The sequence below is a fragment of the Scyliorhinus torazame genome, chromosome 11 (genome assembly GCF_047496885.1).
Source record: "Scyliorhinus torazame isolate Kashiwa2021f chromosome 11, sScyTor2.1, whole genome shotgun sequence".
NCBI lineage: Eukaryota > Metazoa > Chordata > Chondrichthyes > Carcharhiniformes > Scyliorhinidae > Scyliorhinus > Scyliorhinus torazame.
The window spans coordinates 10,724,420-10,745,547 of NC_092717.1; the positions used below are offsets into that span (position 1 = coordinate 10,724,420).

At 47.8% G+C, this 21,128-nt stretch overlaps 1 protein-coding gene and 1 long non-coding RNA gene across 3 annotated transcripts in view; one reads left to right on the plus strand and one right to left on the minus strand.

Annotated features, from left to right (window-relative positions):
• Positions 1–21,128, plus strand: part of znf407 (zinc finger protein 407) — a 565,952-nt gene that overhangs the window by 354,470 nt on the left and 190,354 nt on the right. For both annotated transcript variants that reach the window (XM_072466945.1, XM_072466946.1), the window contains exon 6: positions 19,149–19,232. In XM_072466945.1, the coding sequence (XP_072323046.1) occupies positions 19,149–19,232 (84 nt within the window). The remainder of the gene's footprint in view (positions 1–19,148; positions 19,233–21,128) is intronic.
• Positions 10,703–17,784, minus strand: LOC140385120 (uncharacterized). The gene is made up of 2 exons (XR_011933288.1): positions 17,156–17,784; positions 10,703–10,931 (listed from the first exon to the last, which is right to left on the minus strand). It is a non-coding gene; the product is annotated as an uncharacterized lncRNA (long non-coding RNA).

A 21,128-nucleotide genomic window follows, 5' to 3' on the forward strand; every position in this document is an offset into this window, starting at 1 on the left:
CTCGCTACCAGCCACCTAAATGCCTGACAGATACTGGCCGGGAGTTCTCTAAAGGAGGCAAAATGGGGTCCTTGCCAACTTTGCAGCGAGATCACCATTGGTTAGATTAAATTCTGCCTTTACTGTGTTGTGATCATGTTGGCTTTGAATACATCTGTATCAATTCTGCTTGAGATTTGTTGGCAAATTATGCAAAATCTTTAAAGCACACACATTGTTACATTTATGCAATTCCTCTCCCATTAGCTTTGAAAATACAATGTTATTTTCAATATAATGAATTTAACTTTGTATAATTAAACTTTGAGATTGTACTGAATCACTGAGGATTAATTTGCACCCCAATAGACACTAGCGCATCACAACCATTAAAAATGTTTTTTTATTGGTCCTGTAAAAAATGTGTACATGAGTGTAAAACCCAACACAATGGTACACTTGGGAGATACCAAATTGATAGCACGCATTACAAGCAAGCAGCTCCGCCAATTCACCCATGTAAATTTAATATATTAATGTCCAGGTTACAAACTTTAGTCTTAGTATAACTGTGCAATTAGTGTTCTTCATATTCATAGCACTTCCAGAAGTTTCGGAGTAACCTAAAAGAGGCTGGAGGGTCAAAATATCAATCTCTCTTCTCCATTAGTACAGCAATATATCTGTTAAAGGTTGCAGGATCATTTTTTAAAATTGCCGCTGAAGTGGCTAAACTCATTTATTAGTTATTTTAACACTGCTGTGCAGCTTTTATGGATCATTCTTGTAATCACCCCGAATCCCACCCCGGGAGTAATAGTTTTGGCACTTACTTTATGCACGTACGTGTTTCGCCATTAGTTTTTCATGGAGTAAAGAACAATTGCAGTCTTTCCCAAAGTTTTTCCCGGTGCGGCCCCATTTTAATGCCTCAGACTTTGTGTAAACCCAGAGGGAGAATTTGGGGGTAAGAGAGTGGTTGAGCGGTGTGTGTGGCCTTCCCAGTTGTTGAGCAGGGCGGCGGGATGGTGATGGACCAGTGTAAAACAAAACAGTAAGTTAGTAACCTTCAGTGTTTAACTATTAACGTTCACGCATTAAACTTTCAGCATACGAAAATCTGTTTTTCAAAAAAATAACTTTGAACTATTTCGTGAAAATGGGGGGCATGATACTAATTGGGAATCCCATAGCGTGCGCGTTTAGTGCCGAGAAACACAAGACTAGAAAACCCAACTTGAGATTGATAAGGGGCCTCAACAGGTACCGCGCGGCCGAGGCTGCACATAGCCCTGTTGTGTACACTGAGGAGCTCCCCAGTGTACAGAATGGGGCTATGTACGGTCTTGGTCATGCGTTCCCCGCTGAGGCCCCTTGTACAATGCGAGTCACGCTGTAGAGCCATGTGTTTCTCGGCACGCGCGCACCGGCAAGCACGCAGCTAAACGCGCTTGCTATGGGACTTTGTTCCCGTTTAGTTGAATGGCGCCCTCCCTCTCCATTGTGCTGCAGTGTTAGTCTGGGTTATGTGATGTACAGACGAGGAAGAGGGAGGAGTACCACTAATGAAACCTCGGGAAACTGGAAGGAATGCATTGGTTCGGGTAGAATTGTAACCAAGTGAGGGACATGCCACTGAGTCAGACTGTAGAATGTAGATGTCGGAAAAGGACTACATGACCATATGAAGAGACTATACAAGTATAATCCACCAAGTCACAGATTTACTCCAAAAACAAAATCAAAACAGTTAGAAAATGCAATGAATTAGGCTAACATTGAACTACGAGATAATAATGATTTATAACATTCAGTTAATCAGAGCACTTGCCAACCTCTTAAAATAAAATGAAGTCCTGAGAGCTCAGGACAAAGTCCATCGTTCTTAACATGTTATCTTAAACCACATCTCTCGAGGTGGGGAGTATCACATGGCATACATGAGCCAAACAATTAGGGTTTTTTGTTGCCTGAACAGTCTTTATAATCCAGCAAGGGCTCAGAACTCCGAGACAGACCCTTCTTAATCCACAGGATTTCTCTGAAGAAGAAAAGCAGATACTTTAAATAACATAGCTAGAGAAAGATGATCAGTTAATAGGATAAACCATGTCACATTTCTTCATTGCCGTTTGCATCTTTAGCCACCTTTGAATCTGACATTTCGCAATCATGTCGCTGTGTGTAAAGAAAAAACCTGTGAATCTCTATTCACCGGTGAAACCAATTTACAGAGTCCCATTCTGTTAACACCTGGGAAACACGGTGTCTGGTATTTTCTTCAGATTAGCTGCAGTTTTCCCAGTGCAAAGGCCAGCAACCTTTGAGGTAAACACAGCAGCCTGCACATTAAACCCTTGTTTGGAAGGATACGACTCTCTGTTACACATAAAAGAGAAATAAATCAGTGCAAATTTTGCAATCTGCAGCAGCCTCGTTGCTAGAGCTATCAGTTTTAATTTTGCCCCACAATGTATTGAGAACAAGCTTGCTTAATTTAAGTGCATGACTCGATTTGCAAATGAAAGAATAATTTGTAGGAAATGTAGAGATATTTGTCCCTTTTTTTAAAAAATGTGCCATGTGTATACAAAATTATTTTGCGAGAATTATATACATCAGTTAAGTGATTCTGCTTAAAATAGAGAAATGAATGTTGCAAATCTCAGAATCTGAATGCTGGTGTTGTATATGCAAGCAACGGATACGCTGCACATATTCGACTGAGATAAATCTAGTATGTATCAATCACACAACACCACCAACTCATATTTATATTGTGCCTTTAACAGAGTAAAACAGTTTCTAAGTACTTCACAGGAACTTTTAACAGACAAGGGGCTGGATTCTCCCAAAATGGGGCTATATCCCCACACCGGCGTAAAAACGCTGGCGTTTCACTCCCCAGGTTGCTGCAAAAAATAAAGAGCAATTCACTTACCTGCAGGGGGCTAGGAGGGACCCGTCGTGAAGCTCGCAGCGTTGGTTGAGGATACGGCTCCCGCTCTTCCGGTTCCGAGTCCATGTATGCACACTGCGGCGGCCTCCAGCTGCCACGTCGAACGCCATGGCAGACTCGGACCGCGGACCATCACAAAGAAACAAGGCCCCCCCGATCGGCCCCGCGCCCCTTCATCAGACCGGCCCGATCGCCGCCCCCCCCCCCCCCCCCCCCCCCCCCCGGTGCTGGATCCCCCTGCCCCCCACCAGGGCAGCCTCCATACGTGGTTAGAACCACGCTGTCGGGAAATCAGCTGGTCGGGAGCGGCTTATCGCTTGGAGTGCCTCTGTCAATGGCGCCATGATTCACGGACGAGCGATTCTCCGGGGCCCGGAGAATGTCCAGAACGGCGCCGGGCCCCATTCGGTCGTGAACGCCAACTCTCCGCCCCAGTGCCAAATGCGATTTCGGCGCGGGGCTGCGGAGAATGCAGTCCAAGATTTGTCGCCGAGTCACATCAGGAGATAGTCAGACAAGGAAACAAAAGCTCGGTCAAAGTGATAGGTTTACTTCAGCTGCTGGGTGGGGGGCGGGGGGGGGAGGTCTTTGTTGAGTTTTATTGGGGTGGAGGGTGGGGGGTTGGTTGTTTTGTGTTGCTTTGTTGGTATGCTTAAAATGTTAAAAATCAAATAAAAATATTTCCCCCCAAAAAGTGATAGGTTTAGTGTAATGTTAAAAGAGAGAGATACTGGGTGCGATTTAACCACCGTGTTGCGCCCGGCACAGATCTGGACATGACGGCTAAATAGCGGGAAAGGCCAAAATTGAGTTTTGGGCCAGTTGTGAATCAGCTTACAATCTCACCGGCCCTCTCCCGCTGCCGCGTTCCAGATTGCGCCCAAATATGGCGTGCATATCATTGACCCCAATTAGCACCAATTTCCATAGCGTTAGTGAGATTGAAGTCTAATGTAAAGGCTTCCCGGGATTGAAGTGGCTCCCCAGAGAGACATCACGCGAGCTTCGTTTAGTCCTCTTTTTGTTTTAAACGTGAAGCTGGCACAATGGCAGCTGAGGGAAACTGAGGAATCATAGAGGTTAGAATCATAGAATTTACAGTGCAGAAGGAGGCCATTTGGCCCATCGAGTCTGCACCAGCTCTTGGAAAGAGCACCCAACCCAAGCCCACACCTCCACTCTATCCCCATAACCCAGTAACCCCGCCCAACAGTAAGGGCAATTTTGGACAGTAAGGGCAATTTATCATGGCCAATCCACCTAACCTGCACATCTTTGGACTGTGGGAGGAAACCGGAGCACCCGGAGGAAACTCACGCACACACGGGAAGAATGTGCAGACTCCACACAGACAGTGACCCAAGCCGGGAATCGAACCTGGGACCCTGGAACTGTGAAGCAATTGTGCTAACCACTATGCTACCATGCTGCCCCCTATGGAGGAGGTGAGGAGCCATTTCCATTTTCCTGCATGCAGCTCAAGGGTACTGGAGCTACTGCCCGGTGCTCAGGAGGGGGCGGGGAACCCCTTAGGGGGGTTGGGCTTGGTCGGGGAGTTGACGCTTGCCAGGCCGGGAGTCACCCCCGGGCCGGGGAGGGGGGAGGTGGTGCGGGAGAGAGGTGCTTTTAGTCTGTGAGGCTGTCAGCCCATAACTGGGGCAACTACAGCTGCTGCCTGTCTGTCCTACCATATATTCCCAGGGCAAAGCCCTGCTCTTGGTTATATGCCGACGGTCAGCCTCTAGCTTCACAGCTGAAGGCTATTACGTGTCGGCAATTGGCTTTGTCAGTTCTGAGAGCAATCCACAGCTGCAGGTTGTGTTTGCTGCTTGCTCCTGCTGGTGGCTGCAGATGCCCGGAGGCTGCTGTTGCTGCTTCCTTCCTTTTCTGTGGCTGGAAAGGAGGACAATTTTCCCTAAGGTACCTGGATCCTGGAACGCCGGGTATGAGTCCAGAAGGCAATCTGGTTTGAAGTAAGAAGATGCTGTGGGACCTGGTGCGACATTTATCCAAATGGACCACCTGATGAGGCCATTGAAGAAATGCTTTTGCAGATTGCTGCTGCTTTTGTTGCTGGTGTGGTGAGTGCTGCATGTAACTGGCACATCACCACGGGTTAAACACGTTGGAAGTCAAGGATGTTCAAATGCGCCCAGTGGGCTAAACAGCTGGCTTGTAATGCAGAACAAATCAGCAGCGCGGATTCAATTCCCTTCCAGGCCTCCCCGAAAAGATGCCGGAATGTGGCGACTTGGGGCTTTTCACAGTAACTTCATTGAAGCTTACTTGTGACAATAAGCGATTATTATTATTATTAACTTGAGTGTCAGTGGAATATGTGGATGGCAGGATTTGGTTCCGGTGAGATTGGGCCGTGTGGGAAGGGCCTGCACAGCTGCGGCTCCTGGACGGAGAACAAAGTTCTGGACATGATAACACATTCTCAGCCTTATCCTCCATTTTTTTTAAAATTTAGAGTACCCAATTTATTTTTCCAATTAAGGGGCAATTTAGCGTGGCCAATCCACCTACCCTGCACATCTTTGGGTTGTGGGGGTGAGACCCACGCGGATACGGGGAGAATGTGCAAACTCCACACGGACAGTGACTCAGAGCCTGGATTGAACCTGGGACCTTGGCGCCGTGAGACTGCAGTGCTAACCACTGCGCCACCGTGCTGCCCTCTTATCCTCCATTTCTGTTGAGGAACCTGTGTGGGGGGATACCGTGTGTTTGTTTTTTTGTGAAAATTAGCTGATATTGCTTTGCATTGGTACCAACATGGAACGGCGACGTCCCCTTGTTATCTAATGGTTAGTGTGATATGCTTTTTAAATTAATTTATGGAATGTGGGAGTCGCTGGTTAGGCCAGCATTTATAGCCCATCCCTAGTTGCCCTTCAGAAGATGGGGGTGAGTTGCCTTCTTGAACCGCTGCAGTCCTGGAGGTGTAGGTACACCCACTGTGCTCTTAGGGAGGGAGTTCCAGAATTCTTTCCAGCGACACTGAAGGAGCGGTGATATATTTCTAAGTCAGGACGGTGAGTAGCTTGGAGGGGAACCAGGTGGTGGGGTTCCCAGGTATCTGCTGCTCTTTTCCTTCCAGATGGCAGTGGGCGTGGGTTTGGAAGGTGCTGTTTAAGGAACCTTGGCGAGTTACTGCAATGCATCGTGTAGATGGTACACACGGCTGCCACTGTTCATCGGTGATGGAGGGTTTGAATGTTTGTAAAAGGGGGCACAATCAAGTGGGCTGTTTTGTCCTGGATGATGTTAAGCTTCTTGTGTGTTGTTAGAGCTCCATTACACTCCTGACTTGTGCCTTGTAGATGGTGAACAGGCTTTGGGGTGACAGGAGGTGAATTACTCGCCATAGAATTCCTAGCCTTTCACCTGCCCTGGTAACCACTGTATTAATATGGCTAGTCCAGTTCAGTTTCTGATCAATAGTAACCCCCAGGATGTTGATTGTGGGGGATTCATCGATGGTAATGCCACTGAATTTTAAGAGGTGATGTTTAGATCCTCTCTTGTAGGAGATGGTCATTGCCTGGCACTTGTTTGGCATGAATGTAACTTGCCACTTGCCAGCCCAAGCCTGGATATTGTCCAGAACTCGCTGCATTTTGACATGGATGCTTCATTATCTGAGGAGTCGCGAATGGTGCTGAACATTGTGCAGTAATCTGTGAACATCCCTCCACTTCTGACCGTATGATGGAAGGGAGGTCATCAATGAAGCAGCTGAAGATGGTTGAGTCCATCACACCACCTGAGGAACTCTGCAATGATATCCTGGAGCTGAGATGGTTGCCCTCCAACCACAACAACCATCTTCCTTTATGCCGGGTATGACTCCAACCAGCGGACAGTTTTCCCCCTGATTCCCATTGACTCCAGTTTTGCTCGGGCTCCTTGGTGCCACACTCGGTCAAATGCTGCCTTGATGTCGAGGGCAGTCACTCTCACCTCACCTCTGGCATTCAGCTCTTTTGTCCATGTTTGACCATGTTGTGGAAAGTTACATTCTTGATTTCCAAATCTTTGTTACTGTTTATTAAACAAAATATTGTGGGATTTGAGGGTTCCGGGGTGGAAGCCCTCACTGATTGTCGGTCTCGCGCCTTCTCTAATTCCTGATAGAGACCAGAACAGCTGGTGGTATCGATCCCGTAGAGGATGCCCTCGCGGTGCTGGTGGCAGCCCAGGTGCCCAGACGCCGGAGAAGGCGACAGCGATGTAGATGCAGGGAGGATCACCTCCCCATGTGCAGAGGGCCACCGCACACCCTGAAGACCCAGCCGCTCATCAGACTGAGTGGGGACCCAGAGGGGGAGGCCATGGACGACCCAAGGTGTACAGGCCTCGTTGGTCTTTCGAGGAGATGACTGACAGTGTGTGCTGCCGGAGACTCTGTCTCAATGAAGAGACAGTGCGGCACCTGCGCCACGTCCTCACGGACTTGACACCCCATGGAGGAGGAGGACACCCACTCCCTGTGGCCGTGAAGGTACCGAAGGTCCGATCTTCTATGCTATCCGTTCATTCCATGGCTCGAGTGGGGATTTGTGTGGCATTTCCCAAGGTACAGCCGACAAGCACATCCATGAGGTTACGGGTGCCCTGTATGCCCGGGCAGCAAACGATATCAACTTTGAGCTGGACCAAGCCCACCAAGATGCCCAGGCTGCAGAATTCTCTGCCATCGCCGGGATGCCCTAGACCAGAAGGTAATTGATGGCACACATGTCGCCTTGCGCGAACCGAGGCATCAGGGAGTACCCTTCATTAACAGGAATAGGTTCTACCCTCTGAATGTTGAATTTTTATAGAACCACCTCCACATCATGCATGTGTGTGCATGCTTCTCAGGGACTGTGCACAACAATTGGGGCAGCACGGTAGCCTTGTGGATAGCACAATTGCTTCACAGCTACAGGGCCCAGGTTCGATTCCGGCTTGGGTCACTGTCTGTGTGGAGTCTGCACATCCTCCCCGTGTGTGCGTGGGTTTTCTCCGGGTGCTCCGGTTTCCTCCCACAGTCCAAAGATGTGCAGGTTAGGTGGATTGACCATGATAAATTGCCCTTAGTGTCCAAAATTGCCCTTAGTGTTGGGTGGGGTTACTGGGTTATGGGGATAGGGTGGAGGTGTTGATCTTGGGTAGGGTGCTCTTTCCAAGAGCCGGTGCAGACTCGATGGGCCGAATGGCCTCCTTCTGCGCTGTAAATTCTATGAAAAAAAAATGACATCTCGGGACACTGGGAGATTCCCGGCGTCTTTGAGGACCACCTCAGGATGATGGATTGGCTCTTGGGGGATAAGTGATACCCGCTGAGATTCAGGCTGGTGATGCCAGTGCGGAGGCTGGAGACCGGGGCAGAAACCTGTGATCCAACAAGGCCCATGTTGCCACCCGTGCTGTCATTGAGCAGTGCATCGGACTGCTGAAAATGCTGTTCTAATGCTTGGACCGCTCAGGGGGTGCCTTGCAGTACACTCCTCAGAGGGTCTCCCACTTTATGGTGGTCTGCTGTACCCTCCACAATCTGACACAGCAGTGGGGCGATATGCTGGGGGGAGAGGAGGAGGGACGAACGACCGCATCTGAGGAGGAAATGGATAAAATGGGGATGGAGGACGAGCATGGAGAGGGCCCGCAGAAGGACCCGGAGGATGGAGGACAGGTGGAGAGCAGCCAGGCCCGGAGGACCAGGGAGACCCTCATCCTTGCCTGATTCTCATAGGATGAGGCTTTATCTATGAGCTCATCCTCTCAATGCGTTCTTTATTGAGGCCTGGGATAGGGGAGCTGAGGGCAACAAGGGGTGAGGGTGCAGGGAGGCCCGCTGTGAAGAGATAATGTGACAGAGGCTTTCCTAGGGCCCTGGGTCTCCATGGATGGGGGCGCAGCTGGAGTGAACTCCACAGGCTTCTGAGTCATCTGGCTTTGCCAGCCCTGGTGGCTCCCCATTGTCTGCACCATGGTGTCGATGCCCTCAGTGGTGGTCTTCAGTGACTGGGACATGCTCTGCAGCGCCTCGGCAAAGGTCGCCATGCCTTGGTCGCCACTATTCAAGACACTGACCTCATGGTCCAGGTCATCACCCTAGCAGTGTTGGCCTCAGTGTCACGCATTGTCAGCATCATCTCCTGCGCCCGTAGCCTTTGGGACTCCTCCAACTGGCAATGCACTCGCCGGAATGTCGCTGACGTCACCACCTGAATTTCACGGGCATGTCCGAACATCTGCATCAGCTCTGGGATTACCTTGTCCAGAGGTTCAGCATCTCACTGGGACCCAGCTGAGTGCTGGGATCCAGCAGACACCCTTGGATGTTCCTGCCTCCACCTGATGTGCATCAGCAACTGTGTGGTGCTCACCAGATTGTGCCCCAGAAGCCTGTCCACTGATATCGCCCGCTGAGGTGTGTGTCTCTACAGTGGTGGAAGGTGGGAGTGGCAGTTGTGACGCCCCGATAGTGGTCTCCTCAGAGTTCTCCTCTGAGGTGTTCTCTTGGGTGGTCGAGGGGGAGGGGGGGCACATTGACTCCTGATGGCCCTGTCCCATCAGATGGCGATCCTGCAAGACAATGGACATGTGGTCAGTGAGAGGGAAGGGTCATTTTGGCTGACATGAGTAACTCACTTGAGACGGGCCATCTGGGCGACGGGGCAGTGGATCCTCACCTCTGCAGCGCAGGACAGCCTCGCTGTCATTGACTGCTCTCTCCTCGGTCAACCCCGTTCGTCATGGGTAGTGAGGACTCGTATCTCAGGTAGTCCCTCCATCTTGACCCTTTCCCGTTTATTATGGGCTATCTTCTCCAGCGGGGACAAAGAGAGACCCTCAAAGGTTCTGCAGCAGGTGACATATGTGGGCACCGTACCTGGACATGAAGGTGTTGTGCTGGTGGGTGCCGGGTTTCTGAGGGACAAGCATGAAGATCGGGGTGGGGAGGGTGCGAAGTGTCAGCCAATGATTTGTTGGGGGGGGGGGGGGGTTTGGGATTTTGAGGTGTGGCAGGTGGAACTGATGCTAGGAGAGAGGTGGTAACTTACCCTTGCAGCTCGATGGAGGTCGTTGGTCTTCTTCCAAAGGGATAAAGGGATTAAGGGTTATGGTGTTCGGGCCGGAATGTGGAGCTGAGTCCACAAAAGATCAGCCATGATCTCATTGAATGGTGGAGCAGGCTCGAGCGGCCAGATGGCCTACTCCTGTTCCTAGTTCTTATGTTCTTATGTTCCTACATTGGACACAGGTCATGCTGCCCACACTGACAGCTGCTGCCTGTCTCCTGGGTGATATTGGTGACCCTGTTGCTGGTCCTCTGGCCCTTTCGGGCTAACAGGATGTCCTGTCTCGCATTCACTGCATCCAGAAGCCTGGTTAGGTCCGCATCACCAAAGTGAGGAGCAGATCTGCATGGTGCCATGCCTGTGTGTTGACTGGAGTGAGTAGTAAGGGAGCGTTTAAAGCAGCTCCCTCTTGTATGTGGCGAGCTGCCAAGGCGTGAATTTGTCAAATCAGACAGCGAGAAGCTCTTGGGAACTCATTTTTGGCACTAAATATGGGCCACGATCTCGCCAACTCGGCCCACCAATCGCGTTTAAAATGACACTTAGAAATGTTTCCGTTAAATTGAGCCCAAAGAGTTTTAAGGATGGAATTCCATAGCTTAGTGCCGAGACAGCTGAAAGCACAGATGCTAATGTTTTATACGTTTGATAACCAGTGGGTGAAGAAAAAAACTTGAGCCAGTCATAACTTGGAAAATATTTATTCGCAGAGTGAAACGTTACAGGTATATATCTCCCAATTCCACTCTATTCTGACATCAGGAGGTGTCTCTTTATATTTGCTGAAGTATTCGATCAGTGCCCTCCACCTGGATGTCCTTAATTCAGTTGATACAGTTTAACAGAGTGATGGATTGATGAAAGTCCAGGAGGCCAGAATTGGACGGGCGCGGAGATCTCAGTAGATTGTGGAGCTGGAGGAGGTAACAGAGAGAGGGAGGAAATGAGGCCATGGAGGAATCTGGTCACAATAAAATCAAGTTGTACACCTCATTGCAGAAACAAAACTATTATAGGAGGATGGGGCAGCAGGTGGGGAGGTATCTTTATTTGTTGATGTGTATCCTGAAATTCACAACCATATTCCAATCTGCAAACAACAGAGACCCCAACAAACACCAATAAACCTCTAAATCAAGAGAAAAGTACTGTGGGTGCACGGAATCTAAAATTAAAAATAACAGAAAATTCTAGGAATGCTGAGCTGAGGCAGCATGTGTGCAGAGAGAAACGGAGTTAAGGGTTTAGGTGGTTGACCCATTGAAAGGTCATCAACCTGAAAAGCCCAGCCACCAGGCCAATTCTGGAGGGTTGGGAACCTAAGCCTGTTGGGAACCTAACAGTGTTTGCTTAACACAGATAAAAATTGCATACAGCTCCACCTTATCAGTCAAATAATACGTTGCCCATTGCATAACATAACACTCCTGTTCTTGTATATCATCTGGCATACGGCAAATTTGGGTACTTCAACAGTGTTTCCTGCTTGAATTCTTTCTCAAACGAATTTGGTCATAGTTGGCTTTAACTGGGTCATGAACTAAGCAGTAAACTGAATCATAAAATGCCATTGAAGTGTAAAGCAGTTGTGATGTGAGTTGTGTGAGTAGTAAGACTTTGAATTTAGTTAAGAGCTGGATGTTGCGCTTGCATCAAAATAAATGTTTTTGGGAGCTTTTCTCGGTTTGTCTCTGGGAGGCCGAAACCTCCTTAGCTTCGCTGACAGGGGTGTTGACGATTTAAGGTCTCTAGACTGCCCTCAGAGATCACTTATATCGAACACCAGATGAAAAGCCAGTGCAGATGTAATTTATCGTCAGTGTTTCCTTCTAAAGAATAATTGTGGAGACTTGGTTCAATCAATATTATAGATTTTTGTTGTTAGATTCTGTAGTCTGCACCATAATGAGAGATAGGGGACAATGTCTGTTTCCTAATAGAAAATAAAGGATTTGTTTCCATGTCATTGTGCATTTAAATTCAGAAGTAGAAAACTTTTGGGGAAAAATTCCTTTAGTTTGCATTATTTTAACATAAAGGAAATGTTCCCGCAGTGGTACTTTTAAGAGTACAATTCGGCTCTTCTCTCCCTCCACAATTAAAGTAAGCAATTTTAATTCTTAAAATCAATAGATGGACACTTAGCAAACTGAGTTCTTGTTTCTTCAGTTGGATAAGATTTAAAATATCTCTTTAAGGGTCTCATGCGAGCTGGGTCGCTTTGTCCCATGCCACTAAATTCTTGATATTCTGTGTGGAGTATTACGATACCAGACCACATCTTAGGGCAGCATGGTAGCACAAGTGGATAGCACTGTGGCTTCACAGCACCAGGGTCCCAGGTTCGATTCAGGCTTGGGTCACTGGCTGTGCGGAGTCTGCACATTCTCCCCATGTGTGCATGGGTTTCCTCTGGGTGCTCCGGTTTCCTCCCACAGTCCAAAGATGTGCAGGTTAGGTGGATTGGCCATGCTAAATTGCCCTTAGTGTCTAAAATTGCCCTAGATGTTGGGTGGGGTTACTGGGTTATGAGGATAGGGTGGAGGTGTGGGCTTGGGTAGGGTGCTCTTTCAAAGAGCCGATGCAGACTCGATGGGCCGAATGGGTAGCCAGATCAGAGATTAACTCAAAAGCTTTCTCAAAATGTCTGAATGCCTTAGCTCCGGCTCCATCCAGCAATGACATCTTCTCCCCAGGCCAAAAACAAATTGACTCCGCAGGCTGAAAACACATTAACACCCCGAGTCAAACAACAGGTACTAGCCCAGGCTTTTACGGTGGCCAATTTCACCTCTGGCTCCTAAAAGCGTTCTGGTCTTGCAAAACAAGAATCTTTCAAAGCAGTCAAACACACTCTAACCCAGGCTTTCAACCCTTAAATTGCCAAATGTTTATAATCCAATATATCTAAAATCCTGCATTCGTCGCAAGAGATATCTCGGCACAGGTCAAAGAGAAGATTTGAGTACCTCAGACGTTCGCGATTGGAGGAGGCATCAGAGCAGTTTGCCCAACTAGATTTTGCACACAAGAAGTATAAGAAGTGGTTTAGCCAAGGTGGGCTGTGGTAGCAGCAGATCAATTTAGACCGGCCAATAAATGAACACGGCTCCCACAATGCACCTTGCTGTTAAAAAAAAGGGGCGGATTCCGTTGGCACCTCATCAGCCGGCACTCGAGAGGCTCCACCCCCAATGGGCCGAGTTCCCGATGGCGTGGGAAACATGTCCTCACACAAATCGCGAACCCGACGTGGCGGCTACGGACTGTGTCCAGCGCCGCCACACTCGGCCATGATCCGTGCCACTGACTGGGGTGGGGGTTCTGCGAGGGCTGGTGGGACTGGTGGGAGGGGTGGCCGGGGTGGGGTTGGCTGTGGGGTCGCGGATGGCAGGTTCGGTCCGCGCACGTCTGGCGCCATGTGGTATGGCTGCTGCAGGTCGTCAGTCGTGTGCATGTGCGGCCTGGGACCCAATCATTCTCCACCCGTTTTCCGCAGGGGATGCGGGGGTTTTGGTCGGCACCGGTGCGAGCCCCTCACCGGTACCGGAATCGGTGAGGGGTTTGCGCCGATTTTTTTCATGACCTCCCACGGATTCTCAGTTCAAGCCAGCACTTAACCGCAGGAACGGAGAATCCCGCCCAAGTAGCCTGTGATGATAACCAAATTGCTCATGGTTAGTGACATTGAACTCCTAATTCAATTTTGTGCAATATCATCTTAAGTTTTATGTCAAGGTTATTAGTTTGGCAATCAAACAGATTATTGCTTGTTGAAATAATTAATATTCAGTTACATTAAACCTAAATGTGTGTTAGCTTCCATTTAAAGGGGGACAAATAACTCTAGTTCATTGAACAGAATCATTTGCTGAGCTCTGTGGAGTCTTGAATATCAGTTGCTTAGATAAACAGTGGGGGAACAATACTGGGCTGTCCCCTTGCAGTCGTCCACTCTATTATTTTGTGTCAGTGGAATCGTTCTGTACGAGGCGGAATAACCAACCAACCCAAAAACAATGTTTTCTCTTGATATTTCATTTAACCGATAAATTAGTTTAAATAAGGAGCATGTGACGTAGTGGTTAGCACTGGGACTGCGGCGCTGAGGACCCGCGTTCGAATCCCGGCCCTGGGTCACTATCCTTGTGGAGTTTGCACATTCTCCCCATGTTTGCGTGGATTTCACCCCCACAACCCAAAGATGTGCAGGGTAGGTGGATTGGCCACGCTAAATTGCCCCCTTAATTGGAAAAAAAAATAATTGGGTAGTCTAAATTTATTTGAAAAAAGTTAATTTAAATAACAACAGACATCCGGGAATCATCAGAAGGTAGTAGTGTTAATCAAAGGGTTCCAGTAATGCTATAATCTATAACCGATAGTTTGTAATAGTCACCTGAAGCCTGAAATGCAATTATTCACTGATAATCACATCCATGTGCTTGTTGTTTTTAACCATTTATACAGGGAGAGCTGATGGATAATTTGTTTTCACACTTTTGTCGGCGATGGGTTTTGTATTCAATATTGATGACCCAGGCACACCATGATGCATGGTAGTGTCTACAGCTGCACAATTGACTGTTGTGACTTAATGTTTATTGGGTTATAATCTAAAGTTGGATACCAGAAAAATGGCTGTCGGAACAGAGCTAGGTAATAATACCTCGAGGTATTTTTGACATAGAAAGAATGGACCTTTCTGCAGGACTTGCACAAACGATATTCATGAACTGGACCAAACAAAACCACATCAACAACCCTTGTTTATATTGCACCTCTACCCCAGTAAATCACCCAAAGATTCTTCACGTGAATGCTATCAGACAAAATTGACACAGAACCTCATAAGGAGCCATTAGGACAAGTGACCAAAAGCTTAGCTACAGAGTGTTCTAAACGGACTGAGAGATGTAGAGAGGCGCAGAGGTTTAGGGAGGAAATTCCAGAGCTAGGACTCGAGCCAGGTGAAGGCACTGACACCAGTGGTGGAGAGATGAAAATCAGGAGTGCATGAGGTGCCGGAATTGGGAGAACGCAAAGGCCTAGGAGGGTTATAGTTCTGGAGGAAGTTACAAAGGTAGTGAGTGGGCGAGGGCCAGGGATGGGTTTGAAACTAAGGTCGTGAATTAGAAAAATCAAGGCGTTCCTAGACTGGAATCCAATGTAGGTCACCGAACATAGGACTTAGTACATTAATTGCATTTATTGCACACACATTGGTCTGCTTGTCAAAGGCTTACATTTTGTTTATACTTATGTTTAGCTTGTGGATGTATTCCAAGATTTTGCAAAACAAGAAACTCTAAAGACAAATCAGCACCTGTTGGCGTTAGACCAGTAAATTATATTGTGTCAAGCTCAGTGAAGCCAAGCACCTTTTTAATAAAAGAATATTTATAATCTGAGTTATTCATAGAAAAATAAAGTAGCTTGTTTTAAACCTGTTGCAGCAGGAACATGAGCAGGAAATGTATAGGAATGGCACAATCTTTCCAACCCCCTGCTTTTAAAAAGATGTTCTGGCTGGAAATCTTGTCCTGGTGTATAATGATCGAGCCTCTTGTGCTTTTAGCAGGGTGATTCTGATTTCAGATGAATTTGTGGCATGTTTGTTAAAAATAAATTCCGGGAGTTGTTGTGTTGGGTGTTCTGATACACAAATGATCCAACACGGCTGTAGATGGTACAACTCTGTTTTATTGTCTTAACAACGACAGCTACTAACTGCTGGCTTGGGTACGTGCTTCACCAGCTAGCCTGTGGACCCAGCACTATCACTATCTTAGTGAGGCACTCAGCACATGGTCTATGTCTGAGTGGCGCGCTGTGAGCTCTGTGCTCTGAGCTATCTCCTGGTAGAATGAGCGGGAACTGTGGTGTTCCCTGTTTTATAGTGCGTGTGCTCTCACTGGTGATTGGCTGCGATGTTATGTGTGTGCTGGTTGGTCCAACTACCTGTCCATCAGTGTGTGTGTGATTGCACCATGATATGCTGATGTGGATATCATGACATCCCCCCTTTCACAAGGATTTGTGCCTACATGGTAATAAATAGAAATGTGTACTGAGTGCATCTGAGTATGTGTGTGCAATATTTACAACATGTACATGAGGCTAAACTATATACAGAGGAAGGTGTCAGGTGCAACAGAGCAACGAGGTTGTACCAATAACAGAACAAATGCAATCAGCAAACGACGAGAGAAAACGTCTGGAACAATGAACGACAAGAAAAGAAACTCGTTAACAGTGCTGTAAAACAATTCAGTAAGTCCAATGTGCTAACAGGCTCATAAGTCAAGTCTCTCAGGTGGGTGACGAATTCGGGTTGACCATTAGGGTGGCACACCGCTCATCGCCTGGATCAACTGGCAGCGGCTGGTGGTTCCGACTTGGGGACATCCGGTTCTTGTGGATTACTGCAACGTGGAAGGACCCCCTGTCTTCGGTATTGCTGGTCTGCATACTATCAGGATATGACCCAGTGTCGGGGGGCTGGATCGCCCGCACGTCCCTGCGAGGCTGGCGGAATTGTTGGGAGTTGGCAGGTTGAGCTGCTTGACAGCAGGCAGCGTAGTGGCCCATCCTGCCACAGCGGAGGCATTGTCGCTCTTTGGCCAGACATTGCCGCTTTAAGTGGGCGGAGCCACAGTTGCCGCACGTCATGACATCATGGCGTTCGTTGTGTTCGTTGCGCCACCGTGCATGCGCGGTGCTGTCCTGCGTAGAGCGCGCCTGCGCATCACATCCCTCTGCGTCAACGTCCCCTCTTTTGGCGCGTACAAGCGCGGGAGGCTACGGAAAGCGTGCGAAATGGCCGCCCTCGTCGGGGCTGTGGGCCGGGAGGAACTTGATCGACTGGACCCGCTCCGCCTCGTAGGACCCCTGTCGTGCCGATTCGGCCGCCTGGATTTGGGAGTACCGGCTGGTCGCGTTCTCATGGAGGACGCAGGTCTCGATGGCAGTCGCTAGGGTGAGGCGCTTTATTTTAAGGAGCTGCTGGCATAGGGTGTCCGAGATAACCCCAAAAACTATCTGATCCATATCATGACGTCGGAGGTGGCCTCATAGCCGCAGGACTGCGCGAGGATACGGAGGTCTGTCAAGTAAGATTGGAAAGGCTCATCCTTACCCTGCAGGCGCTGCTGGAAGAGGTACCTCTCGAAGCTCTCATTGACTTCCACGCTGAAGTGTTCCTCGAACTTCAGAAGCACCGTCTTATATTTTGTCTTGTCCTCGCCTTCCGCGAATGCCAGGGAGTTATAGATGTGAATGGCCTGTTGCCCCGCCGTGGAGAGGAGGAGGGCGATCTTCCTGGTGTCCGATGCATTCTCCCTGTCCGTGGCTTCTAGGAAGAGCTGGAAGCACTGTTTAAACAGCTTCCAGTTGACGTCAAGTTTGCCAGCGATTCGGAACGGCTGCGGCGGGCTGATGTTTTCCATGGAGCAGGATGGCAGATTTCTGAAAGGGTGCAGGTAGGTCTCACAGTCGCTGGTTAGCGTCCACTACTGGTATCATGTCGTGTTGGGTGTTCCGATGCACAAATGATCCAACACGGCTGTAGATGGTACAACTCTGTTTTATTGTCTTAACAACGACAACCACTAACTGCTGACTTGGGTACGTGCTTCACCAGTTAACCTGTGGACCCAGCCCTATCACTATCTTAGTGAGGCACTCAGCACATGGTGTATGTCTGAGTGTCGCGCTGTGAGCTCTGTGCTCTGAGCTATCTCCTGGTAGAATGAGCGGGAACTGTGGTGCTCCCTGTTTTATAGTGCGTGTGCTCTCACTGGTGATTGGCTGCGATGTTATGTGTGTGCTGGTTGGTCCAACTGCCTGTCCATCAGTGTGTGTGTGATTGCACCATGATATGCTGATGCGGATATCATGACAGGAGTGTTCTCCTTTCACTGATTGACAATGTCCAGAATTGTAATTGTTTGGAAAACAGCCCAAGGTGTAGAATGTGTGCAGGAAGATGATGACAGGCGGAGATCTTTTTAACAAATCTAAAATTAAAATCGCATTTGCTAGACGGTTGAGTGGATGGTTGGGGGAGGGGTGGTTCCACCAAAACAATGTAGAGGAAAGACGTATCCGGGAATGGCAAGAGGTTTGAACCTAGATCCTTTAAGCGTGCTCTTTTAAGTAACACCAGGGAGTAGGATCCACAAAATGATGGAAGTACTCATTAGGTCAGGTAGCATCTGTAAAGAGAAAAACAGAGTCAATGCTTCAGGTCATTAACCTTTCATCTGATTGGGAAAGGGTAATGATGGACCAGTTTTGAAATCCATGCACCATCATCCCTTTTGTCGTTTAACCTCTCCTGCCTCCCAGTTGAGCTTTACCTCGCCCCTTTTTCCTGCCCCAATACTTGTTTACATCTCTAACCTGTTCTATTTCTAATGAATCGTCATTGACCTGAGATGTTAATTCCCAGTGTCTGTCCGCAGATACTGCCCGACCTGCCGAATATTTCTGGCATTTTGCTGCTTTTATTTCAGAGTTGCAGCATCCGCAGAATTTTTGCTTTCATAGACACAACGGGTGCTATTGATGAATGGTTTGGGCATGCACTCTTCAGTTATACCTTCTTATTAGCACGTTCATTTTAGTTACAGCATTCTCAAGGGTCCCATTGGCAAGTGGCTTCAGGTGAAAGCAGAGGGTTTTATTTCGGACTACACTTGAACAGCCTGCGTGCCCAATAACTGCTGCTTCAGAAACCTCCCTGTAACTTCACTGTAGATGGGCGAGTCAACACTTGAGTGTCTGGGTCTGTGGAAATTGAGGGGAGGATGAGCAGGATGTGCATAAAAACTGTTCGAGTGCATAAAGCAGTCCCATCTGGAAGACATCTAACCGAAATGAAGTTGTACAAAACCATTCCATTGATATTAAAGCTAATTTTTATGGCTCTGACAAGTATGTAATTATGTTCAGTGGTGCTTTTCAGATTTTATCACAGTCAATAAACCGCAGTGGTAATTTCATTCCCATTTGACATATTTACATGGAAACATTTGATTGGAGGAATTAGTAACCCTGAAAACCTTGATAGATATGTTTTAATGATCTGTGACCTGCCTGCTCCCCTTATCTGTTTGTTGTTGCAATAGGGGAGAAGTCGTTCCTGTGTGACCTCTGTGGATTTGCCGGCGGAACACGCCACGCTCTCACCAAGCACAGGCGACAGCACACAGGTCAGTCGAAACCGTTCGCGTCTTTAGAGTGGAACATGCCAAACAGACAAAAATTGCAACCATGACCTGCCCTGAGAGAAGAGTGAGAAAAAAAACAATGAGGCTGCCTTGCGCAATCGTACTGATAATTACTTTGATGTGAAGTTATTGACATAATAAGTGATTTGTAGAAGTAGATACCCTGTTCTTGTGATTTGTATGAAAAAAAAGTAGCTGACGGAAGAAGTAGGAGGATAATTTAATCTGGGGAAAGAAATTTTATTATCCTGACATTTGTTCTGTACAGATCCGTGACACAGCCGTTGGTAATTCTGTAGTAAACCTAATGGACATATAAGCCCTTACGTACATAATTGACCACACAAACTGGGTTTCAGCAACTTTTGTGGCCTGGTCACATGATACACTACAGAAGCACAACTAGATTGTAAAGAAACATGAGTAATATAAAGCACATTCTGGTGTATTGCTTGCTGTGTTTCCCCGCCTGACTCCAGTTCTAAAGATGATATTACTGGAAAAAGTCACGTGACACCTACCTTCACATTTAGTGTCATTTTTCTCACCCGGTGAGTGTGCTGAATCTCCCCTTTTCTCATGTATCTCTCCATTTACAAACTGAGTGAAGATAAAGCTGTTGACAAGTGACCGATTCTCCACTGAGGTTTTGTTTGTGCAGACCGACAGGAAGTGTGGATCTGGGCACACGCAGTAGTTGCCCTGAGTTTGTCTCCCCAACCCCCACACACTGTCTCCCACCATGGCGATTCGGTGACACAACCCAGATTAAAAACTCAGCAGAATGTTTGGGCTTGAACCCTGTGTCTCCAGTGCTCTTACTGCATCAGCACATTGCCTTTTCTCTACTGTCCTTCTGCCTCAGTCATGCTGAACAGTTTTCACCGTTCTGTATAACAGAACAATGCTGGCAAGGAACTCAGACTGTTAAACTTGAACCCAAAGTAGTGTTTAGCACAATGGGCTAAACAGCAGACTTGTAATGCAGAACAAGGCCAGCAGCGCGGGTTCAATTCCCGTACCGGCCTCCCCGAACAGGTGCCGGTATGTGGCGACTAGGGGCTTTTCACAGTAACTTCATTGAAGCCTACTTGTGACAATAAACGGTTATATATTATATTACATATATATGTAAATCTGGAAAATAAATTTCAGGGCTAGAATCATCGGGACAGGTTTTGATTCCCATATTTTATTCAACCCCAAATTGATCTGGGTTTTTACCTGATTTCTAGCCTCTTGTGGGATGGTGAGAGTGTATATTATGACATGTAAAGGATCGCAATTATGGGTGACAGGCTGGATGGATCAGAGAGTTTTTTCCTGCCTGCCGCTGTTAGTATGTTCCTATTATTACAAAGAATATGACACAAAGTGGCACGGTAGCACAGTGCTTAGTTCGATTCCCGGCTTGGGTCACTGTCTGTGCGGAGTCTGCATGTTCTCCCCGTGTCTGCGTGGGTTTCCTCCGGGTGCTCCAGTTTCCTCCCACAAGTCCCGAAAGACGTTATGTTAGGTGAATTGGACATTCTGAATTCTCCCTCCGTGTACCCGAACAGGCGCCGGAATGTGGCGACTAGGGGCTTTTCACAGTAACTTCATTGCGGTGTTAATGTAAACCTACTTGTGACAATAAAAATTAATACAAAGGCATGGCAAATACAAGCTGGCAATTGATCCGTGGTGTCCCAGCCACCTGCTAAACCACTTGGGTTTCACTCTTTAGTTTGTTGATATCCTCAGACCCCTCGATTTTTATTCTGCCTTGCCTTTTTCTGCCGATTGATTTTTACCCTGCATGAAACTCTACTGATTGAAAGATGGAAGGTTCTGAAATATGTTCATTTTAAGATACTAAACAAAACTGCAACCAGGACC